We start from the raw sequence: 22,591 nt of genomic DNA on the forward strand, positions 1-22,591 counted from the left end.
TAGAACCAACATTTGAATCCGGTTCTGTCTCATTGACAGTGCTTCTACTCTTGACAGCGATACGACTCAGGCTATCGAAGAGCAACTCCAAAACCTGTTCTGGTATTCCAGCTTGGGGACGCCTTCCATGAGAACGTCCACCTCTCCTGCACTCTCCAAAGTGCCACCAGCTACGACGTAAAGGGCATCTACTGTGTTTGGGGCCCCTGTGAGGCATTTTCCATAGATTGTTGCCAGTCTTCTCAGCCACTCCGAAAGACAGATGGTCCATTCCCGCCTCAGATGAGGCAGCTGGGGCTCAGAGACACTCCACACCCAGGGGCACAGGTATGCCGTCTACAAGCCTCAGCTGAGATGACCGATCGGGGACACTGCGGCATGATTCTGGGAATACAGGGCAGCAAGGGAAGGGGGCACAGCTCTTGCCGGTACCTTCAGAACCTGGGGACAGCCCGCTGACACCCTGGCAAGTGGTGCTGGGAGGGCCTACCTCGAGACTTGCTCCTCCGCTTCCGCTTCCCTGCCGAGGCCCTGCGCGGGGCTGGCTGCAGCTGACCGATCTCGATGGGCGTGTTAGCGCGGAAACTCTCCTTGAACTTCTGCATCAGGGACTCCACTGTCTCCTGCGTCGCCTCAGCTGCTGCTACAGGGTGGGCAATGGGGCTGAGGTTAGGGCTCGGCCCACCCCCAGCCCCTGGAGGACTGGGCCTGGCCACCCTGAGTCCCTAGAGCTCCCTCCCTGACCCATGAGGATACCATGGGTCCTCATGGAAGCCACAGGTACCAGTATGTGTTGGCTTCCTCACTTATGCATTCAACACACACTATGTTCCAGGCAGTGCCCCAAGCCCGTGAGATAGGGTGGTGAAAAGTCAGACACAATCCATGATTCAAGGGATTCATAGCTTGGAAGGACACATACCCAGGCATTCCCAACACCACAATACTTTGGTGAAAGGAGAGTACAGAGTACCAGAGTAGCACCGAGAAGGGTCCTTTCACCCATCCGGGGAGTCAAGGCAGGCTTCCTGGAGGAGGCACTATTTATACAGACACCTTAAGGATGAATAGGAATTAGCAAAGAGAGTAGAATCAGGGTACGGTTACTAAAGAGATTTGGGATAAGAAAGATTGCCTGAGTAGGAGGAGAACCATGTACAAAGATCCGAAGCCAGAAAGAGCATGATGCTTAAGCAACTGACAGGAGTTCAGTGTGGCTCCAAGGGAGCATGTGAAGACAAGGCCGGGCCAGAGAGGTAGATCACTGTCAATCGCATCGAGGAGTCTGGAATGCATGCTAATGGTGAAAGCTGTTCACTGAAAATTCACAGAAGACTGGCATGTTCAAAATAAGTCCCTCTGACAACAATTCCTAAGGAGAGTGTGGAGAATCCAACGCAGAGGCTATTGCAGTAGCCAGCCAGAGGCCACGGTGGCCTAAACCAGAACAGTGGCAGTGAAGGAAGATAGCAGTCTGTCAGTCAAACATTTGAGGAGTATTGTGACATGGAAACCACTGGGTACAATAGTCCAACATTACTGAAGGGAAACTGAGCACCTGGGAGTGGAACATACAGATTTAGGTGAGACAGCAGAGAGACAAGATCTCTCTTGTCAAGCCTTCTAACTCTGGCTCCAATGCTCCATTTTTATCAATACCCTCGATGGATTTGTTAGTAGCCTCATTCTTATAAAGTTTCAAAATTGAGACTGGTAGAAAGTTCCAGAGAATGCTAAGAGTGAGGTTAGAAGGGCAGAGAGAAAAAGGTGGAAGATAAAAGAGAAAAAAAAAAAAAAGCAGAAAAGCTCAAGAAGGAAGGAGAGGGGCAACATAAAAGGCAAGGAGAGGAAATGGGAAGGAAGCTAAGGAAACTGTCTAAATGGCCTCGCTGCCTTTGTTCTGAGAAATTCCCAAAGAGAGTCCCAACTTTGAAATCTTCAAGCTCAGCCCTCCCCCCATCTATGTCTCTAGAGGCAAGGACGCTTCTTCAGTTTTGAGCTACCCGCTGTCTAAGGCCAGGAGATGGTATGTGCAAAAGATTCCTGTTTCTTTGAAGGGATTTCACCAGACTGGACAAGAAGGCTTCTGAACATCCCCACACCAATTTCTAAGGAGCTCCTGTTTTCCCGGGTAAGCTTTTTGGCTTAGACAGATGCATCTGGGGCATAGCTCATACCCAGGCAGCTGGTTTGGGCACTGGGCTCTGTGAGAAGCTCTGTCTTTGAGGACATAGGGGAAATCTATGCTTGCTCAGGAAAAGGCAATTGACAATACAAATGGACCACGTGGTGGCATTATAACTTCCTCACCTGCCTGTCTTGCTGTCTTCCTAGATATCTCCATTAGGTCTACTTAAAGGTGAACCGAGAAGAACAACCCAAACATGGGACACCTACTCCAAGCCTACCATGCACAGCCCTCCAGCAAGAGGCTACCATCCAATCCTGAGAAGCACTTCCACACCCAGTCCTGATGGTTTAAACCTAGAGATGAGCATGATTGGCCCCAAACTGTAAGAGTTGGACTATACTGTGGTCAAAAGTTTAGAGCAAGCCATAATCCGAAATCCTCCAAGGGAGGGGCCCATATAGGTTGCCAACATTCATGCCTTCATTCATCTTCCTGTTCGTTCATGCATCCATTCAACAGTGTTTTCAAAAAAACCGTAATGTATCTGTGACAAGTACAGGAGGTATTGTCTTAGCTTGGGCCACCGAAACAAAACTCATAGATTGGGTGATTTAACAAATATTTATGTTCTCACAGCTCTAAAGGCTGGAAGTTTTGAGATCAGGATGCCAGGATGGTTGGGTTCTAGTGAGGTCTCTCTCCTTGGCTTACAGACAGGCAGCTCATCGTGAGCTCACATAGTAGGGAGAGAGAACCCGAGGCAGGGAGGCAGAGACAGAGATAAAGAGAGAGGGAAAGAGAGAGATCTTCCTCTTTTTCTGACACCCAGTCCTATCTGATTCGGGCCCCACCTTCATGATCTTATTTAATTTTAATTCCCTCTTAAAGATACTATCTCCAGATACAGTCTGCTGTGGATTGACCTGTGTCCCTCCAAATTTCTTGTGTTGAAGCCCTAACCCCCAATGTGACTATATTTGGAGATAGGGCTTTTAGTAGGTAATTAAAGTTAAATGAGGCCATAAAGGTGAGGTCCTCATCCAATAGGATCAGTGTCTTTATAAGAAGAGGAAGAAATCTCTCTCTCTCTCTCTCCTCTTGCTTTCCCCACGTACATGTATATGCTCAGAAAGGCCACGTGAGTACACAGTGAGAAGGCAGCCATCTTGCAAACCAGACCCCAACTGTCTGGTGTCCTGGTCTTGGCCTCCTAGCCTCCAGAACTGTGAGAAAATAAATGTCTGTTGTTTAAGCCACCCTATCTACGCTATTTTGTTATGTCAGCCCAAGTAGACAAACACAGTCATACTGAGGTTAAGGTTTCAATATATATCATGCGGTCCATAACAGAAAAGACAAACAACCCCCCCGCAAAGTGCTCACCATATAGACAGGATGGACCAAGATTAATGAAATGATATACATACACATGTAAAAAACTTTAAGTGACGTACAGGGCGCCTGGGTGGCTCAGTCGTTAAGCGTCTGCCTTCGGCTCAGGTCGTGATCCCAGGACCCTGGGATCGAGCCCCACATCGGGCTCCCTGCTCCGCGGGGAAGCCTGCTTCTCCCTCTCCTACTCCCTCTGCTTGTGTTCCCTCTCTCGCTATGTCTCTCTCTGTCAAATAAATAAATAAAATCTTTAAAAAAAAAAAAAACTTTAAGTGACGTATACCACAAAGGAGAGGAGAAAGAGGATCCAGAGGCTCTCTTAGTGGAATATGACCTAGTTTAGGAAAATCATGGAAATTTGCTTCAAGGAGTAGGTAGTGGGACTAAGGGCTGAAAAAAGTAGGAGTTAATCAGGTGATGAGGTAGTGGCGGGGGAGGGGCGAGGCGAAGAGAACAGGAGAGGAGGGGAAGAATTCAAACAAAGAACCCTTTGAGGAGAAGGAATATGGAAGGAGCTGCACCACCACTCACTGGGACCGAAACACTGAAAGCAAGTGGCATGAGATCATGCTGGAGAGGTAGGAAGTCGTAACCCCAACCCCAACCCCAACCCCAACCGTTCTGGGCCTTATTAAGGACAGAACACGCTGACAATTTTAGACAGAAGAGAGGCTTGATCAGATTTTCATGTAGGGAAGATCATTCCAGCAGCAGACAGCAGAATTCACTGGAGATGGACAGAAATAGAAGTAAGAAGACCAGCCAGGAGGATGGGGCATTTGTGCAGAAGTCCACATACGAGATGATGATCCCTAGACAGGGAAGCAGAGGCAGAGATAGAGAAGTAGACAGCGGAGCAGAAAGAGCAGAGACAAAAACAGTGCAGACAGAGAAGTGGGCACATCTGAGAGTTATCTTGCAGGCACAACTCCCTCAGGAGGTGGTGGCTGACTGGAAAGTGTGGATGAGGGAGAGTGGCAGGTATGGAAGATGACTCCTGGCCTGGCTTCCACAGAGGCGTCATGAAGGCGCCTCTCAAGAAAGGGAGCTCTGGAAGAGAACACATTCTAGAGGACTGAAAACATGAGTTGGGTCTGAGATATGAATACCTGGTGTCTTCTGGACATCTAAGGAGAGGTGTCGAGTAGACGGCAGGTTAGGTGGGTCTCACACTCACAAGAGAGAGCTAGACTCCTGGAGTCTCTGCACATGCGCTCCTTGGAAGAGGTACAGAAGCATGGCGTGTGGTGGTTAAGAACACGAGCTTCCGGCACAGTGTAGGCAATGGAACACATGTTCATTCCTGATCTGTACAGGCTGTTCTCCATTTGCTCCCCATGATCCAGCCCCACCCCATGCTCATTCCACCCCACTCTATGTCCTGGAGGCAGACCTTCTATGGACTACATCCCTGCTCCTTGTTACGTGGCTACCAGTTGGCTTTGCCCATTGGGATGCTCTGGTAGGATACAGGAGGAGAGGATTTGGACATAGGTCTTCCCTTGCTCCTTTCCTGTCTCTGCGCCTGATTCCTCAGAGTCTGGAACCCTTGACAATCACAGCTTCTTCTGCCAGGGGTCCCTGTCCACAGATCCAGTCCTCAAAGCCTCCAGGAAAACCATTTCCTCTCCCTGCCCCTTCGGTTCTAAGAGTCAGTAGTGGCTTCCTGATATTTCTTGTCCCTGGTTCTTCAATACCCCCATGTTGATTCTCTTCACTCTGCCTATGCCCCTATAAATAATTGCTTCATTGACGTTCTCCTAAAAGGCCCATCTGAAGGTGCCTTCTTTGTCCAGCTGAGACCTCCACTGATCCACCAGCCCTTTTTGTTGTGCCTCTAACATTCACTGATTCTAAAGATCAGCCTCTCCCCATCCTGCTATTTCTGCTTCCCTTTCTCCTAAACCAATGCAGACAGGACTGGCTGGGAGGACAGGAAGACGTGGAGAGGGAAGGTTTGCTCCTCTGAGCTGCAAGGGCTTCTGATCCCGGCTGTAACAAATCCCATCCATCTGTTTGGCTGCTCTCGCCTTGGCAGCAGTGCCAAGAGCCCAGACTTACAGGGGAAGTGCCTGTGCAAAGCCCCTCCATGGCCCACCTTGTTCCACCTCCTGCTCTCCCCTGCCCCCATCCCCATGATCCCTTTCGGGAGCTCTATCAATATCAATATATCAAGGTGTCCAAACAAGCCACACTACCTCCTGGTACCCGCTGAGCTCTGCCTCCCCAGAGCAGCAAAATGCTCACCCGTCGCCTGGATGAATGCAACAGATGGTGCCTGATCTGAGCATCGCGGCAGGCCCAGGAAAGGAGGGGGAGGTGGGGAAGCTGCCTCTTTCTACCATAGGAGAGACTGTCAGGTTTAATGGGTATGAACCACAGGGCCCAAGCAGAGGAGCCCCAGCCCCCACGACAGAGAGAGGGGAGGAGAGAAAAAGGGAGGGAGGAAGAGAGAAACAAGAGTGCAAAGGAAAAGTGTGGTCAGTAATAAAGGCAGGGGGCATGAAAGGAGGAGGCAGAGAAGAGTGGAAGGGAAGGAGAGAGCAGGAAAAGAATTCAGAGGGAAGGGGGGGAGTGGCAAGGACAGGAGAGGAGACAGAAAAGGCAGGAGAAGGGAAAGGAGAGGCGAAAGAGAGGGCAGATCTTGAGGGCCTTTGCAAAGACATTTGGTTCCCAGATACCAGGCAAGCTCCAGCCTGGTCCTCTGCCCTGAACGCCGTGTCTACCCTAGAGCCCAACAATTCCGCATTCAAACTCCCCCAACACACAGCCTGGGATGCCCTACCACCGACACTTGCAGAAGTTCAGGTTCAGATTCCTGCACCACCTTCATCATCCTCTTTAATTTTTCTACACTCATCTAGCCTCTGTAGGGAGAAAATTCACCATCCTTGAATACCAACTCTTTGCTAGGCAAGGAGCCTGGTATCTCCTTATGGTTTCTCATTTATTGCTAACAGGCTTGAAAGGTAAGTACCATTAGCTGGTGTTTAGAAATGAGAAAACTGAGGCTCAGAGAAGTTAAATCATCTCCTAAGGTCACACAGCTTAGAAATGGCAGAGCTGGGATGGGGATCCAGGTTACAGTAACACTGATGACCCTGGCTCCATCCAATGCACCACCCTATGCATCTTCTTTCTGGTTTGTTGGTGGATGGAAGTGGATAGTCCAGTCTTGAGGTTTGGAGGTTAGTTCTCAGGGCCTGGGAGGTGACTCTGACAGCCCAGCCCCTCTTAAATCATCCAGGCAAGGAGCCCCAGACAACCTGGCCCTGGCTGGAGCCAGGGGTTCACCTTGCCTGGAGACTGGCCAGCTATGCCAGAGGCATCTTGCTCAGTGTTGACGGTCAAGGCTGTCCAGCTTGGAGGTCCTAGGCTCAACTCATGCCCCATTTTGTCCCAGCTTTGTCTCACTACAGAACTATGTTCAGAGAACCCAGCCACAGGTGGGTATTAACTAGCCACACTGACTAGTGCAAATAACAAAGCCAACTCAGGTTCCAATGTCAGCTCTGCCATTGTGAGACCTTGAGTCACTCCCTTCTCTTTCACAACACTCAGTTTATTTCTTTGTAAACATCTGCAGGGCTGTGGGAGGACTGAATGTAATTACGTACATAAGTTGTCTAACAGAGCTCCTAGAACATAGTGAGTGCTCAAGAAAGAGCACTCATTACCAAATTTCCTCTCGCTTACCCTTTGGCTTCATGACTGGTCAATCATTTCATTTATCCATCCATCCATCCATTCATGTGTTCATTCATTCATTTTGAAAGTCACCCGCATTATAAAATGTCCACTTTGAAAATTCTTTCAGAGAGTATATAGTTCCTCTTTTATTCGTATGTGAAAACAAAGGCACCAAGAAACAAAGTCACGACAGAAGTCCACAGAAGACCAAGATCCAGCCCTCAGGTCTCCTGTTTTACCATACTCTTCCCTAATTCCCCAAATTCTTTTTTTTTTTTTTAAGATTTTATTTATTTATTTGACAGAGAGAGAGAGAAAGCACAAGTAGGCAGAGAGGCAGGCAGAGGGAGAGGGAGAAGCAGGCTCTCCACTTGAGCAGGGAGCCCGATATGGCGCTCGATCCCAGGACTCTGGGATCACGACCCGAGCTGAAGGCAGCCGCTCAACCGACTGAGCCACCCAGGCGCCCCTCCCCAAATTCTAAGATAATTTTAACCTCAGATCCAGTGATGTTTAATTTTATATATCAACTTGTCTAGGCCATGGTACAGAGATAGTTGGTCAAGCATTATTCTTTGTGTTTCTGTGAAGCTTTGTTTTGTTGTTGTTGCTTTGTTTTGTTTTTTTTAGATAAGATTAACATTTAACTTAGTAGACTTTGAGTAAGGCAGATAACCCTCTATAATGAGGGTGGGCTTCATCCAACTAGTTGAAGGCCTTAATAGAAAAAAGGGAAGAAGAATTCTGACAGCAAATCACCTCCAGACTTGAGCTGCAGCATTAAATGTTCCCTGCATCTCTAGCCTATCCATCTTCCCTGAAGATTTGGAACTTGTCAGCCTCCAGAATCATAGGAGTCATTTCCTTAAAACAAACACACAAACAAATCTCTAGATAGATGCTGATAGGGATAGAAAGAGGTAGAGAGATAGAGAGCTAGAAAAAAAAAAAAAAATATATATATATATAATCAATATGTGATAGAGATATAGATACCTCCTATTGGTTCTGTTTTTCTGGACAACCCTGACTAATACAGACCTCAGTCTGTGTCCCAGGCTTTGGACTGAGCACACTTAGATGCCAGGATTGTGGGGACAGTAATAAGAAGACATCCCAGTCCTAAAGCACATACCAGCTGGGAAGACCTGGTATAAAAGCAAAGAACCATCACATTTGGAAGTTGTGAGAATCTAGTCACCGAATCCAACACTGCATCTCATATAGGGAGCCACCTCTTCACGAAAAGAAAAAAAAAAAGAAAATAGTCAGTATTCCGCAGCCAGAGGACAATACTCCACGAGTAGAACACATTTAAAACAAAACCCATATACACATTTTTTAAAATGGCCTCCTCTTCCCAGTTCTCAGGGTTAAAAAGTTGATGGATAGAATTTTCTCACTTTTTAGTGTTTTTATTTTTTTCTTTTTCCCCTCCCACACATTTTCTTAAACCTTTGATGCCTGCTATAGCTTATCTTCAAGCAAGCGCCTACAGGCAAGACAAATGAACAAAACAGCAGCAAGTATAAATTGGAAAACTTGGGAACAGCCTTTTCTTACAAACACGATCTTGGGCCTGTCAGCTAACACTGCAGACTTGGAGGGTGGTCATAATTTCTGCTGGAGAACTGTATCAAGCTGGAATGATGGAATTAAATTACTGATAATTTGCCTCTGCTCTCTTCAAAACACAATACCTTCCAGGTTCACTGGTGCTGGTTCCACAGTCCCTAGCCAGGACACAGATGGTCTCGAAGATTCTTTTCAGCTCCGTGGCCCTGTAGTTCTAAATGTAAATGAAACTGCTTTCAATAAGATGAATGCAGTAACCACAAGAACTGCACTCTCGACTTCACAGGGCCTTCTTCTCTCTCGAGAATGCTATCCTTACAATCTCCTATTTTTACAGAGCCCAGAAAGGCACAAAGGAGATTTCCAGAGTTTGGGCTGAAGTTGAAACAGCAGGCCAACAAGTCCTGTGCAGGAGAGAAAGGGTCAAGTAACTGTACAGGTAGGGTCTGAGCCTTTTTGGTCTCTTGATTAGCACCTGGATAGCAAGGCATGGCTATGGAAAGGCTTTGGAATCAGCTGCAGTTTGGAATGTTAAGCCCTGTTTCTTACCAGCTGTGAGATGTGGGCAAGCCACTTAACCACTCAAAGTCTCAGCTTTCCTGAGTGTTAAGCTGAGGTTTGCAATTCCAAATTCATAAAGCTGTTTTTGGATTAAATGAGATGCTAAAATGCTTATCGTGGTGCCTGATGCAGAGTAAGCATTTAAGAAATGAGAGTTAATACTGTTATTTTTACAGCCAAAAAGATCTTAAACCATCAGTCATAGCGAATCCAGATCTTCTGCCCAAACCTGCGGGGCATAGACAAGTCCAGAATCTGTTGGGACTCACAGACACTAGCCAGATTCCTCTCCCAGAGTCATCCTTTCTGTAACTGCACAGGAAGGCCAAGCATATGGCTCTGCACTCCCTGGGATTCTACTATTGGAATTCTGCAGCCAACACCAGTCCTGAGTGCTGTATCCAGACGTGGGCACTGGAGACACAGGGATGAAATGTACATTGCCCCTTCTTTCAAGCATGATGCTCTTTAGTGGAAGAGACAGGTAAACATAATGAAAAGAGTGTGTGCTAAATGCCCAGAGAAGTGTGACAAGAAAACTGAGAATGTGCCCTCCAATTCCTTTTGCAAGTGGAAAGGCTCTGGAAAATTCCTGGAGATGCCAACTCATCCAAGCCTTAAAGAATGCAGAACCAGGTAAAGGGGACTATATAAATTACATAAGACTGTTGAATCACAGACCTGTACCTCTGAAACAAATAATACATTATATGTTAAAAAAAGAAGAAGACAGCAGGAGGGGAAGAATGAAGAGGGGGAAATCGGAGGGGGAGACGAACCATGAGATACTATGGACTCTGAGAAACAAACTGAGGGTTCTAGAGGGGAGGGGGTTGGGAGGATGGGTTAGCCTGGTGATGGGTATTAAAGAGGGCACATTCTGCATGGAGCACTAGGTGTTATACACAAACAATGAATCATGGAACACTACATCAAAAACTAATGATGTAATGTATGGTGATTAACATAACATAATAAAATAAAAAAATAAAAATGATTAAGATGGTAAAAAAGAAAGAAAGAAAGAAAGAAAGAAAGAAAGAAAGAAAGAAAGAAAGAAAGAAAGAAAGGGGACTATATAAAGAGTGCCACCCGCAGGTGACAGAGACAGGATTGTAGAGAAATCCCCACACAGTTTGGTTTTTCTAGAGATTCAAGTGAGAGATGATTTCATTACCAAGAAAACCCATCTTCAACTAGGAAGAAGGGTGGCTCTTGCTACGCACTTCTACCTCCTTTGCTAAACCCTCGTTCAAAGAGCGCCCCCCTCCCCTACTTTGATAGCCTTGCCCTCTGGCCCCACAACCCTTCCCAGTGCCCAGCCCTGCTATCTCTGATGCTCTGGGTATAGGATGTGCCTGCAGCATAGGACTCCTGCAGACTTGGGTTTCACCTTGATTCCCTCACTGATGCACTCCGTGGCTTTAGGTGCTGGGTATGTTTCTTCATGGCCCTAAGCCCCAGGTCTTCACCTGTAAAACCCTGAGCATAAATCTCCCTCAAGAAGTGTGGGGTTTTGTGGGTTTTTTTCTGATTAAAATTCAATGCAATTATACATGCAAAGTGCTTAGCTCAGTACCCAAAACGGATTAAGCACTCAACGAAGTATAGCCTTTATTATCATTATTGTTAGCCAGCTTAAGTGAGATAAGCTTGCAGAGGGCCCTGCACCCAGTCAAAGCTTAATGAATGCTGCGTTCTTCCCTCTCCTTTTGGGTAACTCATTGCCTTTGACTAAGGACTATGGACTCGAACTCCCTGTTGTCCTCTCATGTATAAAGTTTACTGTCATGGCTGGCTCCTGTGAAGTCCAGGTGTTCTGTCTCCACTCTACTTCAGCCAATTCCCATGGTTACCCCATGCATGTAGCCAAAACCTGGGACCTGGATACAGCTGCAACATTAATCCTGGATCCAGAACTTCTGCTCATGACCCTCTGTCTACCCTCATGCCTTGCTCTGTCATGCTCATCAAGTTTATGCTCTGACCTCCAAGGGATTCCTAGGTCTCAAATATATATGCGTGTTGCTGATGAAGACCTAGATCCATCATCATGAGCCAGAGGAAGCTGTTTTCTGGCAGCAAGGAGGGGAGATGCCCACCCTCTTACCCCTACTCCCTTCCTCCTCAGAAATTTAACCTTTCTATGGTTTCACTTTTTCCCCCAGTTTAGCTTAGACCTCTCTGGTTGATCTGTGACCAAGGTTCACTTAAATTTCCATTCTAATTTGTCAAGGACATCTCATTAGTCTTGTAATCATAACAGCAGTAATAATAACACTTACCATTTACAGAGTGTTTATAATGTGATAGGTATTAAGGTAAACAGTTATGATTGAATATAATTCTCATAATGACTGTCATGCATGGAATAATTAGCCTCATTTCTTTGCCCCATCCCCCCACCTATACCTCTTCGTAGATGGAACGTACTTTATTGCACCTTGATTTTCTCTTGGCTGTGTGACTTGTTTTGGCCAATGGTATGTGGGTGAAAGTCAGCATATGTCAGTTACAAGCATAGGCTTCAAGAGGTACCACATTCTTCTGCTCACACATTTATACCTGCCACCACCATGAGGAGGACCTGTCTCAGCTATCCTGTTGGTGTAGGCAGGATGAATGACACATGGCAGATTCACAGCTCTGCAGCACGGAGCAGTCATCCTACTCTTATAGCCTTGGGCACCAACCCCTGCCAATCTGTAGATGATGAGCAAACCCACTGAAGATGAGCATAACACTTCATATAATCCTCGCACACATGACAAATTGATGTTTATTATTGGATGCCACTGAGATTTTGTAGCTGTTTGTTATGTAGCACTATTGTAGCAATGATTGACTCGTATACAACCTGTCAAGATGCATATTATTATTTCCATCTTACAAATGGGTAAATGAGGCACACCAAGATTAATTAATTTTTCAAGTGTCATATAACCTATGAATAGCAGAGTTGGACAAATATCTTCAAATACTACTCCATGGACTGTTTTGGAGTGTGACCAATAAACATGATTTAATGAACTGACTTGCATATGGGAGTAGATGAAAGTAACCCCGCTTAGCCAGCTTCCCTTTGATCCACATTAATGATAATTATGAAGAATATCCCACAAATAACAATGACCTGAAACTGAGGTGTCCCTCTTCAGTGGCATAAAAACTATTAACACATCCATTCAGAGCTTGCAGGGCTGGGCTAAGCTTGGTGAATGAGTGAACAAATGTTTCAAGGTGTGTATGACTGGCCGTGAATGAGGGGTATGAGAAATACACATTGTGACTTAAGTCCATTACCAAGCCATGCTATGGTGGGAGAAGGGGTTTACCAGAGAGCAGAATATGGAATTTGTACAATCTTACTACTTCAACTGGCAGATTTTCCACCCATCTTCCTTTAAACTAAGGGCATATCTTCCCAGTACAAAAGGGTGGTTATAAATTTAAACACATGTAAGTCAACTATAGCAAATGACAGGGATTTTGCAGCGAAATTAATGCAGCTGCATTATAAATATGTCCTATTTCTCAATATTAAACTTTTAAAAATAGACTGTCTAAATATATAGGCAGTAATGGATTGAGGCTGAGTTGGCGTTACTATAAGGCTGGGGATTTTCCATTTAATGACTTATAATTTCAATTTCCCATTCCTACATGACAGTGAGAGCAGGCTTGCTTTATTATTCATGATTACATGCCACCACTACACAAAAACGGATGGAGAAACCATTGAGAGCAACATCAGTGGGTGGTGGGGGAGAGCAGAGAATCCCGAATTGAAAACTCAGCAGATCTGGGAGAAGACCCAATCATGAGTTCCAGCTCAGCTGTTGTGTGACTTTGGACACCTCACCAAGCCTCTCTGAACCTCAGGAAATACAAATTTCTGTGAGATGTGCGTCAAAGCATTTGACAAACTGGGTTACTAAGAAGTTTGCAATATTGTCACTTTGCTATAGCTTAGTAGAGACTGGGCTTCTAAATTCTGTTTTTCACATCCTTAATCATAGTGCCAGTGTCCATACAAAGAAGTGAGACAAAGCCACATGGTAGAAACACTGTGCAAAATTATCTTATTACACTGAGGTTCAAATCCTGGACCTGCCGATTAGCATATGCTCACCGTGGAGTATAGTGGACCCTGCCTCTCTGGTCCTCAGGTGTTCTTCATTTACTAAATGGAGAGGAGGAAAGGTTTACATAAGCACATTCGTGATACCACTGCTTCGTATTGGTTGACTTGTTGAGTGTTTACACTATGCTAGACACCATGACCTCATATCCCACTCACCACGAGTTTGGGAAATGGGTGACGTTAGTATCACCCTATGGGAACACAGCTTGACCTGGAGCTCAGGCTGGTCTGAGGCCTGTGGTTTTAACCACTGCTGAAATGATGCAGATAGTAGGAGGAACGAAAGAAGGATGTAGATGGAGCAGAAAAGGGACAGGCTGTGGCATGTTGGGGCTGTCCCAAGCTCCCGTGGGGGCTACTGTGTAGATATGGGGTTACACATGTATCTGAGGAATTCGTTTTGTTCCATGGCTAGATAATCCTGAATTATCTTCTTCTTCCCTTATTCAGTCCCAGTTAAACTAGCTCAGCTAAGTATTATGGATACCTCCTTTTTTCTCTCCAACCTTTTCCCAGGAAGCAGCCAAAAACTAAGCTAAGACAGTTGAAAGAACTGGAAATCATGTCTGTAGCGGAGCAGAACAAATTCCTCCTCTGATGTTTTTGGTGAAATAATAGAGATCCATCCTAGGGAGCCATTTGCACAGGGAGCCTGCGTGCACGGGCGGATGGGTCTTGAGGAATGCTCTCACTTTGCTGGATGTGCACAATGAGGTAGAGAAATGTGATAAAAGAAAGACAGAGAGAGAGAGAGAGACAGTGAGGCTGTGATCGAAAGTCAAACCAAGCTCATGTAGTAGCAACACTGAGGGTTCTGAGAGCCCTGGGAGGAATCTCATGCTCCTGCCACTGTTCTGATGAGGAGTATTCAGAGATTACAAACCACAAGTGCCACCTCTCTCCTCTTGAGTGTCTGCCTCTTCTTCCTCACCTTTCAGCTCTTATCAGTCACCTCCTGATTTCAACCTCCAGAAGTTGGACCCAAAAGCCTGGGTTAGACAGAAGTGTCCAGGTAGGGTTATTTGGAGTCCTCACCAAAAATGTACATTTTAATTTTTTTATTTTTTTTAAAGATTTGATTTATTTATTTGACAGAGAGAGTGGGAGAGGAAGAAGCAGGCTTCCAGCTGAGCAGGGAGCCCGATGTGGGGCTAGATCCCAGGACCCTGGGAGCATGACCTGAGCCAAAGGCAGACATTTAACCAACTGAGCCACCCAGGCGCCCTCAAAAATGTACATTTTATAAACACACATTCAGCCAGGTGTTCTTCCTTCCTCTCCTTACTTATGTCATTTCCATTCAATAATTTGGGCATCAGAGATCTCAGTGCGAGTTAACAGTAAGGCAACCACTAAGAAAGCAACATGAAGAGAAACATAAAGTCTTAGAACCCGAAGGCGACAGCTCCACCATGCATTGCTCAGACCACGCCTAGAGGACTGTGTTGAGATCTGAATGTCATGTGAAAAATATAATTAGCAAAGCGCTACAGGCCAGATATGAAAAGCTAGTCTGATATGAAGGCTTGGAATGGTATCATGAGGAACAATAAGAGAGTAGAGAGAAAAAAAGTTAGCTGCCTTCAATTATTTGAAGGGCTGCAGTACCGGTAGTGCTTAGAAGCACTTACTACTGTAGCTAAGTCCCAGGCACCATGATGCATGCTTTACATGTTATAATTACAAGAGCTATTTTTTCTAAGTGCTTACACTGGGCTACGCACCTGCCAAAGTGTCCAAGATATAATTTCACATAATTTTCAATAATGCTGTGAAGCAAACTCTATTTATATCTCCTTTTTACGGATGGGAAGACTGACCCTGAGACAGTTCAGGTTCTTGACGAAGGCAAGGTTTCTCCGCTTCAGCATTGCTCACATTTGAGACTGGATAATGCCTTGTTGTAAGGACTGCCCTATGTATTGCAGGATGTTCAGCAGCATCCCCGGCCTCTGCCAGTTAGATGCTACTAGTCCCTTCTTCAAGTTTTTTTTTTTTTTTTAAGATTTTATTTACTTATTTGACAGAGAGAGACATAGCGAGAGCAGCAACACAAGCAGGGGGAGTGGGAGAGGGAGAAGCAGGCTCTCCGCCGAGCAGGGAGCCCGATGCGGGGCTCGATCCCAGGACCCTGGGATCACGATCTGAGCCGAAGGCAGACGCTTAACAACTGAGCCACCCAGGCGCCCCCCTTCTTCAAGTTGTCACAACCAAAAGTGTCTCCAGATATTGCCCAATATCCCCGGAGGGGCAAAATCACCCCTGGTTGAGAACGACTGCCCAAGGTAACCAAGGTGGTAAGTGGGAGGGCTGGGATTCAAATTTAGATATGTCTGGTTCTAAGATCCATAATCTTAAGAATAGCAGTATCAATAACAACTGTAATAACAATAGTTATTATCTTAGAGGAGTCCACCATATGGCAGAATTTTCTAACTATGGAAAAAAAGGAGCTGGTGGAGGTGGCAAGTCCTCTGAAACTGGAATTAGACAGAGGTGCCACATTCCAAAGACAACATAGAAGAGATCCAAATATCAAGTAACAGTGAATTAAAAGACCAGACCAATGATAACCCTAAAAGTCCAGTATTCTGTAAATTTAAAACATGAGTTTCTAATTTTTATTCTCAACCCTTTTCAATAATTATGGAGGAAGAAAAAAAAAATCTTAATTTGAATTATCTTCCCCTTAGCAGACACTCAAAGAAATTCACCTTGCTCTCAGGGGTACAAGATCAAGAAGATACCCCTTGCAACTCCCTGTCTTCATCCCTCCAACACACACACATAGGCATGAACCCTCTCGTCCATGCATCTGGGCTCAGAATCAATTGATCCTTTGTCTGGTTCTAGGTAGAAGATAACTAAGATACAAGAGCAAGTCATCAGCTGTGTAGCAGAATGGCAAGTCTCCACCTGTTTATAGTAAATTAATGATGCCCAAGCAAGGACGACATCAACAGGAAGGAAGCCCATTAACCTCCTGCCTGCCTCTCTTCATGGTCAGAGCATCCACTCTTGAGCAGTATTTTAATGCAGAGGAGGAAAATGGAGGGGAGACACACACATCTCTAGCAATTACAGGTGGGAATGAAAAAAGACACATGGATTCAGGTGAGTGAGAAATCTGCTGGAAGTCATTCATCCAGGTGAAATTTCAGAGTCAGTCCTCAAAAAAGCCTGATGATGTAGTAAATTACACCAAGATGTAGTTAAATTAAGGGTGAGCTGAATTTGCCTAACATAAAAAAGAGTTCCTCAATTAACTCATGACTCAAGCACCTATTGAAAAAAAAAAAAAAAAAAGACAAGAGGAAGATATGGAGCTCCCATGTCCACAAAGCCAAGTGAAGAAAGAAGTCCACCTGTCTGGTTGACTTCAGCATTCACCTGCAAAGCACTGGGACTAAAGCAACACTCTGAGGCAGGGTGTGGTATATCAAACAAGGATGAGAGAGTTTTCCAAAGTGGCATATACAAAGATGCAGAAGTTCAAAGTCATCTTCCGTTCAAAAAATGACAAGTCATTTATAATGACTGGAATTCAGCATTCCTGGAGGGACAATGCTACAGATGAGGTGAGAACAGGGTTGTGGACACATCAGGGAGAAACTTTAATGTCAAGCTAAGCACTTGAACTTCAGTCTGTATTATAGGAAAGACTATACATATATGTATTATGAGATATATGGATACATAGGAAGATTCTGATCAGAAGTGTGACACTGTCAGAGACGTACTTAAGAAAGATTAATGTGACTGCCAGTCTGGAAGAGGGAAACAGATGGGTAATGATAATCATGATAAAAAGAGCAGAAATATACTGAGCCACTCAGCATGTGCCCAGTAACTGTGCCATAAGCATTTTACCTGAATTTTCCACTTTAATACTCACAACAACCATATGAGGTAAGCACTTCAATAAATTGTTTTTTTGTAGAAGAATTTAAGCTTAGAATTCAAATTGTATTCAGGGTCCCAATACTAATTATTGGTTGAGTCAAGATACTAACCCTGGTCCAATTTTCGTGACTATACATTTATTCAAGAGGCTGTGTAAGTCTAGACAAAAGAAGATACAGAGCTTGACTATGGCAATGTCAAAGGAGAAAGAAAACAAGATATATGTTCAAAATATATATATATATATTTACGGATTTATATATTTAGGGATATATATATATATATATAGGGATATATATATATACCTGAATGATCCCCTTTTCAATTACAAAAGGATGACACATCGGTGATGTTTTCTTTACTGTAACCAACTTGCCTACAAAACCTAATCAAAATATTCCTTACAGAGAAGACAAAATAAAGTCATGGCATGAAGAAATTTCATCTTATCATCCATCGCAGTGAATAAGTGGCCGTGGGGCAGAGACTGTTAGGCAAGACCATGACCTAGACTCTGGGATTTCCGGAGGATTAGAGGGTTCAGGCAGATAGCCAAGGAGGGCACTGCTTTAATGAGCAGGAGGGCTTGTGGACAGCTGAACTTGAAACTGAAGTAAACTCAAGTCATGCAAATATTTGCACTCCCCTGTTCAATGAGCTTATCATAAAGACTTCTGTGGCTTAGACCTATAAGTCCAGTCACTGGAATCTCACTGCTTTTCCCAGATGCCAGATATATTACCTGCTCTGATCTTCACTGTTTTCCCATCCTCACCCTCGTCCTTCTAGATGGGCCTGACCTTCCCTACCTCACCCTCTCTCCAGTCAGAGCAGTCACTCACTTCCAAGCTAATTGTCTCCATCGATGTGTGCAAACCAACCATTTATGGGAAATGCCACGGAATGTTAATTTCCTTTGGAACTGGGTAATTGTGGAAAGCGCTCCCATTTTTTTATTATATAGAATGAATAAGTATTGTATTAATAGTGCCATTTCCAATTACAACCCCAATCACAGGCCTGTCATCCCCTAACTGTGGGCTCTTTTTCATGGAGCATTTTTCTGAAGAGTTTTCTTTTCCATCCTTCCCCCTTATTCCCTTCCTCACATCATTGTAATTAAGATAATGCGGCATAATTATAAACACATACTGAAAGCTCAAATGCTAGCATGGGCTATCCAACTAGCGCTACATGCTTGTTGAAATTTCTCAAGCAAAAAAAAAATAAAAGTATTGGATCACTATTGCGAGAGAAGAATGAAGACTGGTGAAGTCAGCAAGGAGCAAATCAGAACAGTCCAAAAAACCTGGCCAGAGTCCATGTCTGGGAGCTGAGCTTACCTGGATATTTCTGGGAGGAAACCAGGAAGCATGCTCAAAACTTTGGGATGTTGAGAGAAAAAAGTTGCTGAGCACTGACCAGGTGCTTCACATCTATCAACTGATTTCCTCATCAAAACACATCCATGAAGTTTGGTTTTTATTATTTTACAGATGAAGAAACTGAGAGTCCAAGGAGTTAAGAAAGTTGGCCAATGTGAAGAACGAGAATGGACAAGCTGAGACGTAATCCCTGATTCTAGTATTAGCTAGTTACCACCATGAAGAACCACTCCAAAAACATTTTTTTTTTCCTATTCAGAATCGTATTCATTCATGTGTCTGTGGGTCAAGTCAGGGTTAAGTTGTTCATACTGGGCTTTGCTTGCTACAAGCTGGGGGCTGGTTTCAGGTCTACTTCATGTGTCTCTCATCCTCTTTGGACCAGCAGGCTCTCTAGGGCATATTCCCGCAGAGATGTGAGAAGGCATAAGATGGAAACTCCACTGTATAAGTACATTTCAAACTTTTGTCTGTATCATACTTGCTAACATCTCAGTGGTCCAAGTCAGTGAGATGGCCAAGCCCAGGATCACTGGGACAGGAAAGCATGCTCTATTCACAGCGGTGGATGGAGAGTGGATATTTGCTGAATGGTAATCTAAGTGATGACACATCTATATCTTTCAATTTTCACTGTACCATGAAAACCATACCACTTAGGGTCTAAGCTCCTAGAGTGCAGGGAGTCAGGTCAAAGAGATGTGGTCATGGTGACACAGAAGTGGACATGAATTTTATGACCTGGAGATTTCCTTATTCATATGAATGACAGTAATACTGAGAAAGGGCTACTGAGATGCCTATAATAGAGTTTTTAAATGTACGGCGCTTCTTTGTAACCTCATGTTTTATCCCCCTGTTCTGCTTTATTTTTCTCCATTAAACATATCACTCCTGACCTTACATTATATATTTATTTTGATTATTATCTGCTCTTCCAAATGTAAGTGAAATAAATTTTTAAAAAAATGTCTATTTTGTTAACTGTTATATCACCAGCACCTATGATATTGATTGGACTGTAGTAGGCATTCAATAAAGATTTTTTTTTTTTTAAGTAAATGAAATGCAAGTATGGAACCCCAGCTTCTAAAAAATCCATCCAGGTAACACAAAAAAAAATCAACCCATACCAATGTAGGTACTGTCTTGTGTTGTGAAGAAGGGACAGGTTTTTTGAGAGGTACAGTGGAATGATGATGATGATGATGATGATGGTGGTGGTGGGCAGTCTCTTATAGTTTTTCTTAGGCAAGGTATATAAAAACAGCTCTTGCAAAAGCAAGCAGAATTAAACCTCATAACAGGTACAGCAAAGGGCTGGGGATTAAAAGTTGGAGAAAGCTCCATGGAGCAAAAGCCTTTTGAACTAGTTCTTAAAGAACATGTTAGATTCCCATATGGGGAGATGGGAAAACAAAATCCCAGGAAGGAGAAACAACACAAGAAAGCTTACAGAAGGAGGAAAAGGCGCAGGTAATTGTTACAACTGTTCAAATAAGTTTCACACTTGCTTTATAATATTTTGGTTTATCTAAGTAACTCCAGATTTATTACTTGATCTACATCATAACCACATATACTATATGAGACTTATTATCACTATATGCTATAGGTGAAAAAAAAAAAACACAAAGGCTCAAAGACAGTTCATAATTTAACTTTGCAACTGGATGAGAAATGGAAATTTTAGCTGAGACCCCAAAGTGACATACATAAATATCAAAATGAGTTTGAAGATGGATCACCCAGTAGATCCTATGAATAGTGAGTGGTTAAGAACCAGTTAGTGAACTAGTAAACTCCTCAACCCCATGAGGGGCTTGACAAATGATTTTTGAAGAAAGGGTCCTCAGGTGACTGCTTGGGAAACAGCATCACTGTGAGCCCCATCTCCTCCTGCCCCAGGGCGGGGCGGGGTGGGGAGGGAATGATGATGGTGGGAGCACCTGCCCCCAAGTAAGCCTAATGAGAAGGGCCCCCAAGGCACCACTCTGAGAGTTTCACATGAGGACCTTGCCCAGAGAGCTGGTGTCCAGAGAGAGATGGGCTGGCCAGCTGCTTGAGTGACAGCAAAGCAGAGGTGTCCAGTGTGGGGATCAGCCTGCACCACCAGAGTGTTCTCTATAACCTAGATAGGATGATGAGCCAGAGAAGACCAGTACAAGGTTGAAATGCACAATAGCTGTTAAAAGAAGGATGCTAAGCTAGACTGTGGGGCTCACATCCTGGCCCCTCCACATCCAGCTGGGAGAGCTTGGGTGAGTTCGCTAAGTTTTCTAAAGCTCAGGTTCTTTACTGTAAAACAGGGATAATCATCATACTAACATGGGACATTATGAGGATTAAATGAGTATATCTAGGGAAAGCATTTACCACATTGCAAATGTGGTGCAAGTATTAGCTGCCCAAATTATGTTAAGTTAGAAGGAATACCATTGCCTAGAAGGGTGAACAGACCTCACCAGAGGGAAGCTGGAGAAATTTCTAAAGTCATAGAATGAGTGAATGAACACGGGGAAACAGGGATATATCCAAAGACATTAAGGGACCTCAGAGGAGGGATCATTAAGAATGGGGGCGGGTTTCTGAGAAAATAATGAAAATGCCTTCAAAGAGCCAGCACTCATTTGATCAGGCTCACTGTCACTGAAGTCAAGTTATGACAATGTTATCAAGTCAGACCTTCCCTGATCCTCTTATGTTTCTTCCCTCCTCATCCACAGCCCAGTCCCCAAGGGGTTAAAAACAATAGCTAAAAGGTCAGGAGAAGCAATAAGCAGGAAAGAAAAACCAGGTGTCACCCAGCTTTCTCAGCTGCCAAGATAACTACACCCTAGCTGGGAGAGTAGAACTGGAGAGGGAGGCTTAGTCTTTTAATGGAGACTAAGGGGTCGCTGATTATATGATGTTGGGCATCCAAGAGTTGAGACCGTGTTTTGCTATGTTAAGTAAATGTTGGGCTTTGCATTATCTTTGCATTACCTTTGCATTCTGCTTTTTATACAGGGGCAGAGGAGATATTAAGACAAATACAGGGGCGCCTGGGTGGCTCAGTCGTTAGGCGTCTGCCTTCGGCTCAGGTCATGATCCCAGGGTCCCGGGATCGGGTCCCACATCGGGCTCCCTGCTTGGCGGGAAGCCTGCTTCTCCCTCTCCCACTACCCCTGCTCGTGTTCCCTCTCTCGCTGTGTCTCTCTCTGTCAAATAAATAAATAAAATCTTAAAAAAAAAAAACTGATGAGCTAGCAAATAGATTCAGGTGAAAAATAAAGAGATGAACCCAATTTAAAACAAGCAAAAGAGGGGCACCTGGGTGGCTCAGCTGGGTAAGCGTCTGCCTTCGGCTCAGGTCATGATCCCAGGGTCCTGGAATCGAGCCCCGCATCGGGCTCCTGGCTCAGCGGGAAGCCTGCTTCTCCCTCTCCCACTCCCCCTGCTTGTGTTCCCTCTCTTGCTGTCTCTCTCTCTCTGTCAAATAAATAAATAAAATCTTTACAAAAAAATAAAATAAGCAAAAGATTTGGATATTTCTCCAAAGAAGATGCTCAACATCATTAGTTATTAGGGAAATGCAAATCAAAGCCGAAGAGATACTGCTTCACACCCAGTAGAATGGCTGTTATCAAAAAGACAATAATGTGCTGGTAAAGATGTAGAGAAATCGGAACCAAATACAGGCAGAACTCACTGTATGGTAGTGAGTTACTGCAAATGTGGCCATGCAAGCTGAAACTGTACAAAGCAAGCTTAATAGGGCGCCTGGGTGGCTCAGTCGTTAAGCGTCTGCCTTCGGCTCAGGTCATGATC

General features: G+C 44.5%; 1 protein-coding gene across 4 annotated transcripts in view; it reads right to left on the bottom strand.

Moving 5' to 3' along the window:
* The window catches only part of ASTN2 (astrotactin 2), an 837,042-nt gene that overhangs the window by 582,141 nt on the left and 232,310 nt on the right, over positions 1 to 22,591 (bottom strand). For 2 of the 4 annotated variants that reach the window (XM_081803479.1, XM_081803477.1), the window contains exon 4: positions 491 to 643. The exons of 1 other annotated variant lie outside the window; for it this stretch is intronic. In XM_081803479.1, coding sequence (XP_081659605.1) covers positions 491 to 643 — 153 coding nt within the window. The remainder of the gene's footprint in view (positions 1 to 490; positions 644 to 22,591) is intronic. One more of the 4 variants, XM_081803478.1, reaches the window with a different exon arrangement.

Source organism: Leptonychotes weddellii, chromosome 14 (assembly GCF_054177405.1).
Source record: "Leptonychotes weddellii isolate Sample4059 chromosome 14, ASM5417740v2, whole genome shotgun sequence".
NCBI classification, from domain to species: Eukaryota; Metazoa; Chordata; class Mammalia; order Carnivora; family Phocidae; genus Leptonychotes; species Leptonychotes weddellii.